General features: G+C 37.2%; 1 protein-coding gene across 1 annotated transcript; it reads right to left on the reverse strand.

Moving 5' to 3' along the window:
• Nucleotides 1-571: 571 nt before the first annotated feature.
• LOC112186423 (proteasome assembly chaperone 3) lies at nt 572-2,274 on the reverse strand. Its single transcript, XM_024324854.2, has 7 exons — nt 2,119-2,274; nt 1,813-1,860; nt 1,682-1,728; nt 1,328-1,394; nt 1,206-1,249; nt 917-974; nt 572-836 (listed from the first exon to the last, which is right to left on the reverse strand). The coding sequence occupies exons 1-7, from the start codon at nt 2,170-2,172 to the stop codon at nt 786-788; spliced, it is 369 nt and encodes a 122-aa protein (XP_024180622.1). The 5' UTR covers nt 2,173-2,274; the 3' UTR covers nt 572-785.
• Between the last annotated feature and the right edge of the window lie 12,100 nt (nt 2,275-14,374).

Here is a 14,374-nt window from a genome sequence, read left to right on the forward strand (position 1 = left end):
TGGTCTTCATATTGCTATCGATCTTCATATAGATAATCTTGAGGTTGAACCGGATTCAGCTATCCTTATCAACCTTCTTAAGAGTTGACACAGGGTTACATCCTCTTGGTACTTTACTCGCAAATTGTAGGAAGCTTATGGAATCTTTCTCCAGCTGTTTATTCACTCACATCCACCGTCAGAGAAATATGGTTGCAGATGGGTTGGCAAAGAAAAGCATTGATCAGGTTCGGGGGTTATGCAAGCTGCCCCTAATGCCTAACTTCATTGTCCAAGACGTCGTAAGGCCTAGAGCTGTTGCCACAGCTATTTCCTAGTTCTTTCTGTTTTTTGGGTCTTTGACCCCCTTTGTACCAAAAAAACAAAAAAATCCTTGGAAAATGTTAATAAAATCAGATTTTGGTTTTTATAGTTCATCTCTGTGACTGAGCATCTCGATGCCCATCTTCTTTCGGGGAACCTGTCACATCTGCTTGAGCAAATATTGTTATGGGAAGTCTGTCACATAACTTTGAATGCCGTATAGTACCAACCAATTGGTTTGTTGAACTAATGAACCGAGACAGAGCGAGAGTGAAAGTAATTTGAGTTTTCATCAACTGGTTCAATACTTTCATTCTCTAGACCGTTTCCAGTGCTAAGATGTCATATTCAACAAAGGACAGCAACAATTGAAAATTACAAGAGACACCCCAAAAGTAACAAACTACTGATTACATGTGACCAGGGTTTAATCCGGCTGTGAAAACTGAAAACTGGAAAGTTTACTAGACCCACAACACCAATCACCAAAGGCGATTTTCGATTACAGCAGATACAATGCCTTTCAGTGTCTCCTGCATCACATAACTGGGATTCAGTTTACAGCTTCTAACAACTCATTAACCAAAAATTAGCAAAAGATCACTCTTCATACCACTGAATGGTCTTTGAGACCAAGAGAAAGCAACAATGGCCTGGAAGAGCGCGAATTACTGCAAAACCAACCCAATGCATTAGAATGCTAGGACTTCGGCTAACCTCTTCCAAAGAAAGATGCTAGTAGATATGTGTGCCAAAGTACATGGAGAATAGCAAGAAATCAATTGTCTATATTTTCATTAGTGGAGCTTGTTGGGTAGGAACCTTAGCTGGCCTATCAAATTTGCATGTAAGAGTAGGAGAGAAAATAAAACACTGCAGTCTGTACCATCTATAAGATCTACCTGATATGTTCCACAAGTTGACGAGCGCAGGCCTCTAGCATTGGCTGCACACATGAGAATGGGTAGAGATGAGTACACAAGTCAGTCAACAAACTAAAAGGCTATAGCATCGGCACAATTACCTCATCTCGCTTGCCAAAGATTACAGACACGCTGTACGTTGGATTGAATGTTGCACCTTCCTCCTTACTGATGAAGAAAATATACACACCACATAAGTTCCTCAATGGTACTATCATTCTTTTTATACTTCCACAGAGTAGTTCCGAGTTATGAACAAAGAAAGTAAGATAAAGAAAGGCATAATCAATATAAAAGAAAATAAAACCTGATACTTGATCATAATTGGACAAAGCAAGACAATGGTTATGAACAAAGCAATTTGTTCCATGACGATTGAGGTAAAACTAAAACTTCTAGCCTATGTTAACATAGAAACTTATGTCAACTCCAGCTCAAAGAATTGGTATGCAAACCTGGCTTGCAGTATGGTCCCCATAGTTCCTATTTGAGTTGCAATGACCTGAAAAGTGTTCCATAACATTAGAACTGCACACAGAGATCACATTAAGTCCAACTCAAGCAAAACGGGAACCCGAAAACTCACAAGGAAGTGATCATCATAACAGCAAATCACCACATCTGTTTTGTTCCCCTGCCAACCACAAATGCTTGGGTCAGTAGGATTTCATACTCAGATTACATAACCCAAATCAAATATGAATTCTGGGTCCCCAAAACTGAAGCACATTCCAGCTAACAACGCTAGTTTTGATAATGCAGAAACTCTCAGAGGCATTACATCAAACACGTTGTGGGCAAAAACACAGAACATCCCAACGACGCAAAAAACCCCCCAAACGACAATAAAGATATCAAAAGGTCAAAAAAATCAAAGAGATAGAGGGTTTACCTTGATTTCCAACGAGAACTTCTTGTGAGGAACAGGGAAGCTGCTGTCGTCCATGACTTGGAGAAGAAGAACCAAAACTTATGACTGGGCCTTTTTTCTTTACACAAGTCAATGCCGTAAGCAAGGCTTTATAATGGGCATATTCGGTAGGTTATTTCATAATGAGGGTCTAACCGTGTCGTTACGCCTTGGAAATATGTCCCAACTTTGTGGGAAGTGAAAAAAAAAAGCCCGACTCTTTAAATTTTCACAAATTCTAGCGCACAGTTGTTTTTTTCTAAAAAAACATTACATATTTTTATTTTCGCACCAAAATTTTCACACTATTAAATCATGATTCTTAAAGAACTCATTAACCAACTTACAGCTCCCAATGCATTTCACTGTCTCCTGCATCACGTAATTCAGATTTAGTTTACAGCTTCTAACAACTCATTAACCAAAAATTAGCAAAGGACCACCGTTCATACCACAAAATGGTCTTTGAGACGAGAGATTATTCAGAGCACCGCCGTGCACTTACACCAACACAAATGAATGGTTAGATTGCATTAAATACACTTTTTGTTTATTAAAAATAAAGTTGATAATAAATATCAAGGGTTAAGATTATTTTATAAGGCCTGGCTCCTTTACACCGTCGGTGCATAAAATAATTTCCACTCTGAGACCAAAAGAAAGCAATAATGACCTGGAAAAGCACGAATTACCGCAAAACCAATTCAATGCATTAGAACACTAGGCAAAACTTTTCTGGATAAATCAATTGCCTATATTTTCTTTAGTGGGACTTGCTGGGTAGGAACTTTAGCTAGCCTATCAAATTTGCATGTTAGAGGAGGAAAGAAAAGAAAATGTTGCAAGTATGTACAATATATACCAGATGTTTTTGTGAGATTTCAAATTTTGAAGTTGTTAGAATTTTACTTTTGAAGTGGGAAGTAGAAAGTGGAAAGAGGAGATAGTGATGAGTTCGGGATATTTTTCAGTGATTTTTTTCATAATACCAAACTATTTTTGGTGAATTTTTGAAGTTTATGTGGAAATCAAATTAAGTGGCGATATAGCGCGTTACCATTAGTCAATAGGCTTGACTTGGAAAGCATGTAGCAGCAGTAGCTTGCATGCTGTAAGATCTTGACACTTGTCAAGTGGTGGTGTGCTTAACAAGTGGCATAAGTTTTTTGGTGTTTGATTAAGAACTTGACAAGTAGCACCAAACCAGCCATTCATGTGTTGACACGTCACAGATCTCTCCTTATAAATAAGAAGTTGGCCAACCCATATTTTTCGTACCATTTTTCAAGAGAGTTGCACTCTCTCCATTTACTCTTGCTTTTGCAAATCATAACTTTTTATCTGTAATTCCGATTTATGATCCGTAAAACAATATGGATTTGAATTGATGCCCTCTTTCTATCAATGGAGGTTTGAATAAGATCAAAAAATTTCTAGAAGGCTGGATTTATGATCGGTATAGTAGAAGGTGATTTGTATTGTCGAGGTGAGTGGGTTATAATGTGTCATAAATTTCATATTTATTTCTAATATTTTATCTCTCTATTTTCGAGTGAAGCATGTCTATTTTTTAGATGAATTTAAAAAGTGTGTGTTTGTGTGTGTGTGTGTATATATTATATGAAGTTGGAGGTTGAGATTATTCATGGTGCATGTGAACTTCTTAATTGGTTATGTTGAAGTAAGGATGTGTCACACAGTGGTATAGGGCGGGAATTACCATTATGGTGCCCGTGAGGGTCACTAAATTGAAGAATAACCAATAAGAAAGGAAAATGTGATGTGATGGTATTTTGGAATATTATATATTATGGTATGTGTAAAACTACATTGGCTTCATTGGCATATTGCATAGTTTACTCACTGATCGAGCGCGTGGTTTTGCTCACCTACCTATCTCTAATATCTTTTGCAGAGAAATATTGAGAGTTTATCAAACCGAAAATTGGTTGGACGAGCCTAGAATGAAGACTTTATTTATATTCTGCTTTGTAGCACTCACACCGTAGATTCAGCGTTAGATGCTTAAAATACACCGACATCAGATCCAGAGCGTGCCAATTTTCCACAAGTTGACGAGCACAAGCCTCTTAAAAATGGATGGAGATGACTACACAAGCCAGTCCACAAACAAAGAGGCTATAGTATTAGCAGTCAGCACGGTTACCTCATCCCGCTTGCTAAAGATCACAGACAAGCTATACGTTGGATTGAATGTCGCCACTTCCTCATTAATTACTAACAAAGAAAATATAGACCACATCAGTTCCTCAATTGTACTATCATTGTTTTATGCTTCCACACAGTAGTTCATAGGTGATGGTTTGAAAAGTATAAAATATCTACACGAAATAAAAGCCGATACTTGATCATAATTGGACAAAGCAATGTGTTTTTATGCTGAAACACGATACAGAAAAGTATGAAAACTATAACTTTGGTACATTGTAGACTATGAAAATACAGACTGCAACTCAGAGATTGTAAATATACCAAGAAAAACATTGTCTTCACTCGATGTTATTGGAGCCTCAAATTTGATCGAAAGCTGTTTACTATCGTTGACTAGTAATTTTTATTGTTGATGATGTCATTAACCTATAAGTTGTTGAGCCGAGCTGTATCCAAAACAATTTATTATTGGAATTTTTTTTTTGAAAGGGGAAACATTTTCTTATTTGGATGAGAATTTTTTTTTTTTTTTTTTTTTTTTTAGCAAATAAATAACTTAAATGTTACAACTAGTCTCTTGCCTCCCACTTACGAACAATATCTGAAATTGATGATGTAACTAAGTGGGTGTCACGATGTCTTATCTATCCAAGACAAAATGAGGAAGACTTAATTATGTCTCTAGATCAAATGATACTGGACTGAAATTCTTTCGATAATAATTTTTTATTTGATTTGTTTCTCAAGAGTCAAGACAACAATAAAAATAATCACAAGGTTTTAGAGCTTAAGCTAGCCCACGTGTACTTTTGCTAGCTATATAAAGCCAAAATCGCGGCCAGTCTTCCCCACATTTGGATTTTCAGTTTCCTCTAAACCTATTGGAAGAGAAGAGCCGAAGAACGTATTCAAGTTCGCACAGGTAAATCCTTTTTCCATTTCTCTTTTTGATTCAAAGCACTCATAAATCTTGTTAATTTTTGAATCTGATTTAGAGTTTTGAATGAGCTTCTTTCGTTGTTACTTCAATTTCATGAGTGGTTCTGACTTGCCTGTAGTAATGTTCGTCTCTAGATCCATATCTTTTTTCTGAATTAGGGGAATCTTGCTAGTGTTCGAATCTGAGATGGGGTTTTGAGTGAGCTTCTTCCTTAATTTGTTACTTCCATTCCGTGAATGGTTTTGACTTGCTCATAGTGATGTTCGTTTCTGGATTCATATCTCTATTTGATTTGGGGATTTCTTGAGTCTTGTTAACATTCGAATCTGAGTTGGGGGTTTTGAACGAGCTTCTTTTCCTTTTTAATTTCATTCCATGAATTGCACATAGTGATCTTCGCTTCTAGATCCATATCTATTTATGAGATTATGATACTCCCAAAATAGACGCTAACTTAACCCTGCAATAATGTAGTCATCAATAGTGAAGGATAAGCAAGGGTCGTTCGAAGCCAGAGATCAAGGGTAACTATTTTAATCACACAAAAGAAAACAAAACAAAAACTAAACTAACACTAAGAAAAACGTCAACAAAAGAAAAAGAGAAAGAAAGATGGAGGGACAGAGAAGATAGAAAAGTGCTTGCAATCCTAAAACGAACTGAATTGGGGGTTTTTGGTTTTTAACGAAAATAAACAAAAAATAAAGTAAAGAAAAACGATTTTGAATTTAGGGTTTGAAAGATAATGATGAAGATGTTAGGAACTCGGAAATCCACCACCAAAACATGCTTGATACCAATTTATCATCCTAGTTTCAGTTACTAAGTCGTGAAAAATTAAGGTTTCAATCAAGAACAAACCATGAACGCATGTATAAGTTCTTATTACTTCCCTAAATTACTTAAGCAAGGTGAACGCACCATTACTAAGCCTTTAGAATAAACAATCAAGATATAGAATGATATCCTATCAACAATTTATCCTAAGCATTAATCACATGTGGAAGTTTGATCGAAACAAGAATCCAATACTAGTGTGGAACGCCTACCTAGCATGCAATTCCCATTATTTGATTTGGCCTATTGTCCTATAAACTTTGCTACCTTTGAAATAAATATTGTTAACTTCTTAGAAGATTAAAATACCTATTTCTAGCCCCAATCACATGATCATAATATTTTATGTGGGCATTCATAAAACATAAACATGCAAGAGTTATCTGTAAAGCAAAATCAAATAATCAATTTCACAACATAGTAATCACAAAACTAGGAATCAAAATATTATCAAAAACATGTCTTAGGGGCTTCAAACCTCGCCCCTAATAAAAGTAAATTAGCCACACATCGTCTAAAAATTCACAACTAAAAACATATGAGTTGAATTACAAGAAAATAAAAACCGCAAAGGAGAGAATATGAGAGCCACGAATTCACTTTTAGGCAGCCTTAGATGCAAGAGCTTCCTTTTAAGATGGTACAAGGAAAAAGCTTGATGAAGATGGATGATGGTGTGCACGGCTTTTGCTTCTTGAAGTTAAGGAATTTAAGACTTTGTGAACTAGGGTTTTTAGGGTAGAAGATGGTGTTGTACATGGGTGCTTTTTCACGTTCGCAGAAGCTCTATTTATATGAGGAGCACATCCCAAGTTTCGCTCTCCAATTCTACTTTGAAAGCCTTCCCTAGTTGCTTGAGAATTCCTTTGATTGGTGCACAATTAAATGATTTTCAAACCTTGGTAAACTTGCCATAATCTTGCGGAATTATACTAGGACTCTCCTTGATATTTTCAGCATCAATACCTTTCAAAAATGCCCAAGAAATCCGTCCAAAGAAGAGTTTCGGCCAAAATGACATGTTTTGACTGGGACTCAATTTCTATCTCTGAAGCTTAATTCTTGGATGAAGCTCGCCACGTTTCTGGATGGTTCTTGACTTCTACGTGTTCTATGACATTATATCTTCTAGAATGATCAATAACTTTTTGGAAACACTCCAAGTAAGTCGCCGGAAAAGATCTCCCAAAGGCTTGAATATGAAGGTAACACTTGGTGAGGGAAATCATATAAGCTGCTGCTTGTTCCAAAATAAAAGGCTTGGAACAATTGGAGATCAACAACTTCAGCTCCCATTACGGTTGCAAAATGAATCCAACTATCAAGGTCGTCAACAGCAGGTGATTCTCCATGAAAAAAGAATGCCTCTTTCAAAGAGTCTACCTTGTTACTAGTGTGGAGCTTGAGAAATTCATTCACACGTCTTACAAAATATTGTTGTTTGAACTCATCTATAGTTTCCAACATCCCAATAGTGTCATCTTCTTCATGTTCAACAACGAGCCTCCAAATATGTTTTGAGTGTTGAATTCAAGATTCTGCCTTTTCAGTATTGCATGAATCCAGAGGTGCCTCCACCGGCGGGATATCATGGTAGTAACCACATGATCTTTTAATTTTAAGAATGAAACTATGTAAGACAAAACCTCATTGGGAAACTCATTGATTGAATCCCTCTTCTCATAATCCTACACAGATGAACACCGAATAAAAATTAAAAAAGGAGATTGACAGTAAAAAATAGAAAGCAATTATTAGAATTGTTCGAAGTCTTGACAGTGTACTCATAGCTTATTAGACTATAAGATCTTTGTCTGACTGTCTCCTATGGAACTACAATGGAGGAAATACAATTGCTTTTTGTAATAACATCAATTCATCTAATCGCTTGAATGGGTTAATATGCAAGAAAACCTCAAGGTATTTCGGTTTATTTTTCATTCTTTTTAAAAGAAAAAGAATTTGTGGGTTAAGAGCTAGAGAAGGAATTTAAACTCATATACTATTGTGGAGAGAAATACCATTAGACTCGGTTGGTGAGTTTGAATTTTTTAATGTTGTATAGAAGGTTGAACAATTTTTCTTAGCTATTTACATGAATATATCTAAAATCAAATAGGAGATAAAAACCTTACCATAGAAAGTTGAGATAATTATATGTAAGTGCATATTTGAATGTTCTTTTAGCCATAAGGCCACCAACTATTTTTTTTCCCTCATAAGGCCACTAGATTTAAAAAAAGTGTTAAATTTTGGATATAAAAATCAACATATTTACATAAATGCCACTAGAGTAAAAAGTCAACAATCATTCAATCTCTCATCTGCGGCGGGTCTCCGGTCGACCTCCTGCCGACCACAAAAGCTATTGTCACTAACACCAAAAGTTACTGTCACTAGCAACAAAAGCTACTCTTGTGAGATTTCCGGCAACCTCCGGCGAGGTCACAAAAAGCTACTGTGACCAAAAAAAAAACTACTGTCACCACTACTAAAAGCTACTCCTAGCAAACATTACTGTCACCAGCAATAAAAGTTACTCGGATGAGATTTCTGACAAAGTCACAAAAGCTACTGTCATCAGCAACAAAAGTTACAGTCACCAGCAATAAAAACTACTCTCACCAACACTAAAAGCTACTCTCTCTCACCAACACTGTCGCTAGTAACAAAAGCTACTGTCACAAGCACCAAAAACGACTGTCACCAGCACCAAAAACTGCTTAACTATCACCAAAATCTACTCTTACCGATACCAAAAGCTACTTCTAAGCAAAACAAAATCTATTTGTAGAGATTGAGAAAACTATTACCATAGCCTAACAAAACTACTATCACCGATTGAGAAATCTATTACCAGCCAACACAAAAGCCACAATGAAAAATCAAAACAACTATAAGTATACAATGTCGAAGCCTTGTACTGCTAAAATTTGAATGTGTTGCACGTATCATAATCCATCAACATATATCCATAAGCATCATTCACTAGAGTATGCCGTATAGGAATTACCAAAAGCTACACTAGAGCATCATTCTCTCTGCATCATCTAATCCATATGCCATGATTCGAATCATCCTTTTGAAAGCAAAGTGCACGCAATTTGAAAGCCCAATCCAAACCACCACCTCGTAGACGAAATTGAATGCTAGATCGGACAGCGCCTCAACGCCGTCAAAGATAAAGGCGTAAGAAGTTACTCGGCAATAGGTTTTTTGCTCGCGACGGTTGCAGACTTGAGACTTTTCATGGCGGATCTTGTTGACCAGATCATATCGATGGTCGTGCACTAATTGCTAACTGACCAAGTAGACACGAAGGCCACGACGGCGATGCCGAGGCTAGAAGTCGTGTGGCGGAGCTGGTTTGAAAGTATTGGATGCTTCAGATCTCAGCAGCTCACCGTTGTCGCTGTGGTTCTCCAATTCAGACACCTTCCAGACATTGAGACTTAGAAATATTGCAGTACGGATCGAGGAGAGCGACTCATATTCAATTTTGAGCTCCTGGCCGCCGGGCTCAATGATCGGAAGCTTGAGGTTCTTCATCTTCTTGTGTGGCCGCCATTCATTTTTCGTCGGAGCAATGATCGGAGCTTTGCAACTGTTTTAGTTGCGGTTAGCGTCGCCGAAGTTCTTCAGGCCAAAATGGCACCATCGGACCTTGGAGGTTAATTTTGTGTCTAGGTTTTGGAATTGAACTCTATGTGTGTGTGTGTGTGTGTGTGTGTGTGTGAGAGAGAGAGAGAGAGAGAGAGAGAGAGAGAGTGGTTGATCTGTAATTGGCTTTGTGGTACGGTTGGGTTTCTTTGGCAAAAGGGTAAAATCGTCGGGAAGGGGAAAATTTGAGTTCTCAAATGGCCTTATGATGACAAAAAATGTTAAGTGGCATTCCAGCTAATTAAAGTGTCAAAATGACACTTACGAATAATTTTCTATAGAAAGTTTCCCACCGTGATCCATTCGTCTTCGAATTGAAACAGTCATCGATCTATTTTCTCCAAGAATCCTTAAGCTAATCTCACGCAAAAATGTGTTTATATCATTGTCAGAACAGAACTGCACTTATATAGATATATATATATATATATATATATACATATCTCTCATAGGGGTCCTAACCTATTAAGGAAAGCAATCCTAATACCACTAGAAGAAAAGAAGTCTAGGACAACATCTTAATAACAACATGCTCTAGCTAGTTGCTAGTTGTTACTTACAATCTTCGACAACACGGGTAAAGAATGTGTATTATATTAAGATGTGTACCACCACATGAGACATTTGCATGTCGTCTAATTGTCGATGACATATATTGCATGATCTACAACATGAGCCATTTGTTGTCAAAAGTGATTAACAACATGAATTGCATGTTGTTAAACATGTTTTTTTCTTTTCTTTTTCTTGAAGTGCACATATCTCAATAACATTGAATTTTTATGTTAGGAAAAAGTAATTAATATGACTAATCCCACACACTGGTTACAGATTTACAGGTAACCAGTTAATGAAGACTCTATTACTTAGTTCACAAGAATTAGGACCGAAATGCTGTTATGTGATTATATTTCTTACATTCTCCCACTCTTCTGGAAACCTTCATTTGGATACATGAAACAGTTGAAATTTGTACGGTTTAGACCACTTTTCTGCAAGTATTTGCTGCATCGGATTTAGAATAAAGCAGATAACAGAGCTCGGTATTCATGCTTGAACTTCGCAAACTACTAACCATGAAATATTTTCCTTTTCTTTCTCTTTTGGTTGCAGGAAAGTAATTTATCCATTCAGCAACAAACAGTCAATAAAAACACTTGAGGGTGAAATTGGCGCCCCTTTTTTGCAATAAGCGGATAAAAGGAGCCAAATCAATTATTCTCACAGTTATGGTAACTTGATAACGCAATATAAGAAGAGAAAATAATTATGGGGCTTAATATATCAGGTGCATGCCAAAGACAAAGCATCATATATAGTCCGAGGAATTTATGCAAAAAAATTGAGCGACTGGTGACCACTTTAATTATCCAGCCTTAAAAAAAGACCAAAAGAGACATCAAACACCTCCTATAAAAGCGAGATATGACGACTCCGGTCTGCTGCAATATAAGAAATTAATCTTGAGGTGCACAGATGCTGGAACCTTGAGGTGCAAAAGTTATAGAACTATAACTTGAGCATCAGTCATCACAACTTTTAGTTTTTCTTGGAGGAGTGCTCTACCTCTTTGCTTCCAAAGATGAGGTACCCCATCCACGTCCACGTTCCTACCTGCGGGACTGTGCCATCCTCATCCGAATGATAATAAGGGTTCTCAACCACCCATCTCCCATCACCAATTCACCATTGTAAAATTTTCCAAGTGGATCGATTACCATCTTCTCCAGCTTGGTGGAAATTTTCAGAATTAAAATGGCCAACTCTATCTCAGACAATCTACCGTGGAAGCAACGAATCTGAACGTTTCTCAAATGATTATGCCGGAATCCAGAAAATTTGCTCATGTCTTCTCGATTGCCTGTTCCCAGTACCTTGTACAAAATCAAAGAGTTGTAGTTATAATTGCCGGACTGAGATATATACTACATTACTACAAATAGAATAAGCAATTAGCAACACTCTTGTGATATATAAAGGGATGTAGCCTTGTTTGTGTAAACCCTAAAAGCATAAACAAACAGAGGCAATTTTTGGAACTAACCATTATTTCAAATTCTTCCAAAAGGGGTGTAGCCTTGAGAATATTAACAACGCTGCCAAGTTGAAAGTTCCACCGTTGGAGAATCAAGCTCATTTGCTTAAGGTTTCTAAATGTTGATATGGTTTGGGGTATTTCAGCCTGCACACAATTATATTTAACAATTAAATACATAGATTAAAAATTACGCAAACAGTAATTTCCATGCCACATGAATAGATTGTTGTCACTCACAAATACGCAGTGGAGAATCAGATAAAGAGATTCGAGCGTAGGACATGAGACGATTGAATAATGTACATTCAGCACCGTCCCGCAGAAGAAGTCTTGCTAACCGTGAAGTTTTGATGCAAAAAGTCATAATATAGCCGTTGTGTTCTACGGAGACAAGATTAGCTGCTTGTATCTCTAGTTTTTCTAACTTAATACACCACAGCACTTTCAAATCAGTCAGACGAGGATGACCAGTAATGATCAGAAATGAGCCCACATCGCAATGCCACAAGGTCAATCTTTCGAGTAACAAAAACATTAGAGAAGAGACATGCTGTAAAGTTTTCATCTAAAATGACATCGCGTAGATCAAGAGTTGCTAGCTGATTGAACTTGTCAAAATGATCAGGTGGAGGTTTCAGAACACATCTCTGCAATGATAAATGCTTTAGACTTGAGTTTGAAAGTAGCAACTGGTGAGGAAAATCATAATAAAACCAGAAGCTGTAATATATAATTGAAGATTAAGCACTCGGCTCCGTTTTCAATTGCAAAACAAATCCATTCATCTAGGTGGCCAGCATCTTCTCCATTCAAATAGAATGCCACCTTGAAAGTGTCTACCTTCTTACCAGAATAGAGCCTCAAAAACTAATGTACACGTCTTATAAAGTCTTGTCTTTTAAACTGATCCGCCAGCATCAAAGAATTATTCTGTTCAAGGTCAGTAACGAGGTGGGCATATTTGCCTCCTAACATGTTTGGAATGTCGAATTCAAGATTCCGCCTTGTCAGTATTTGATGCTTCCAAAGGTGCCTCCACCGGTGGGATATCAAGCTAGTATCCACAGCATCTTTTAGGCTTAAGAATGAAACTATGTAAGACAGAATCTCATCCGGCAACTCATTGATTAAATCCCTGTTCTCACACTCCGCCTGCAAACGTAACATCAGCACAGTAAATACTAGTTTTTATGGTAAATCCTTAATTACATGGTACCTAAACTAGCACGAAATATATTTTTTAATTAGAACCTACAAATTTTTAGGGTTAGTTGCGGGCAAATAAAGATACCAAAATTAAAGGTACGTCCATGTATGAAAAGGAGGGCTACCTTGATTTCCGACGAGAAATTCTTGTGAAGAACAGGTTTGTCCATGACTTGTTGAAGCCTTGCAGAAGAAGAACTCGATCAGTTTGGCTTTTTTTTTATTTTCAGAACAAATGTGTTCACATATAGATCGTTTTTAAAAAAAAACTTTGAATTTTGGGTCACACAAAACCGAAGCAATTTGCTGACGACTTCTCGAAGACTTGCAGCAGAAGAAACTCGATCAACCACCGCCGCGTCAAAATTATTATTTGGGCCTATATGTTTCAAGTGCGGCCCACCTCGAAATTCTTTTATAATTATTGATGACGTGTTAGACTGTTAGTAGTAGCAATATTTGGCGGCAACTAACTCGGCGAGTAGATATCTCGTGCTCACTGGCCCTTCAACACATGACCTTCTGTTCTTGGCTTCTCTGGCTTTGCCGACGGAGCCGAGCCATACAAATTTTCCCTAATTTTTCTTTTTGGCATCTGAAATATTACATATTTAGACTTTTTTGTTTATATAAAATAATATTCTGTAAAACTTTGCAATGCTCATAAAGAAAACCAAAAGCACATACATAGTTGATTAATTAGTTCACATATCTATCAAGAAATCAACTTATTCAATTAAAAAAGTTCTCTCCTTTAGGGAGGATTGAGAAAGTATATTCATATTGACAACAGTGTATCAAAGAGTCACAGACCGACCATAGAACCCTGTTCAATATGCCGACCGCATTAACTTAACTTCTCCAGTCTCGCTCAGTTCCTCCAGATCAACAAGGGTTGCATCCATTTCATTCCCGATTTTCTAAAGTCTGAACAACTCGAGCATAATCAATCGGATGATGAACACATGGCTCAAGCTCTGGAAATTTGTGCCGTATTTGTCACGAATAAAATTTTGGATGATTACAAGTTCACTCTCAATGTGTTCTGACTAAGCATTACAATCCACAATCAGCTGGTATACTGGATCATCCTCCAAAACTAGTGCATGACTTGACATATCGGAGCCCTTCTCAAGTGCACCTTCCACTTTCTGCATCATATCAACAAATCTTTGTGATTTCTGCAATTTTGAAACACTTTCCAGATCATCATAGCCAAGTGTCTCTTAAATCTGCAAGCCCCATCGACATCTTCCTCCATCTTTGCAACACTCACATCATCTTCAACAAGAACATCGGCTTCACTGTCAGATAGCTCATCAAGGTCAGCAAGAAACGAATTAATCAGCCAGAGTTGCAATTGTTTTAGGCTCCCAAATTCTCAA

The sequence above is a fragment of the Rosa chinensis genome, chromosome 2, assembly GCF_002994745.2.
Source record: "Rosa chinensis cultivar Old Blush chromosome 2, RchiOBHm-V2, whole genome shotgun sequence".
Taxonomy (NCBI): domain Eukaryota; kingdom Viridiplantae; phylum Streptophyta; class Magnoliopsida; order Rosales; family Rosaceae; genus Rosa; species Rosa chinensis.

Bases quoted from the DNA above. Each gene is read 5' to 3' on its own strand.
- LOC112186423 (XM_024324854.2), bottom strand. From the start codon at position 2,172: ATGGACGACAGCAGCTTCCCTGTTCCTCACAAGAAGTTCTCGTTGGAA. The intron at 1,395-1,681 runs GTTTGCATACCA...TTTCTTCATCAG, and splicing joins GGGACCATACTGCAAGCCAG to TAAGGAGGAAGGTGCAACAT. The intron at 975-1,205 runs GTAGATCTTATA...TTGGTTTTGCAG, and splicing joins CAACTTGTGGAACATATCAG to TAATTCGCGCTCTTCCAGGC.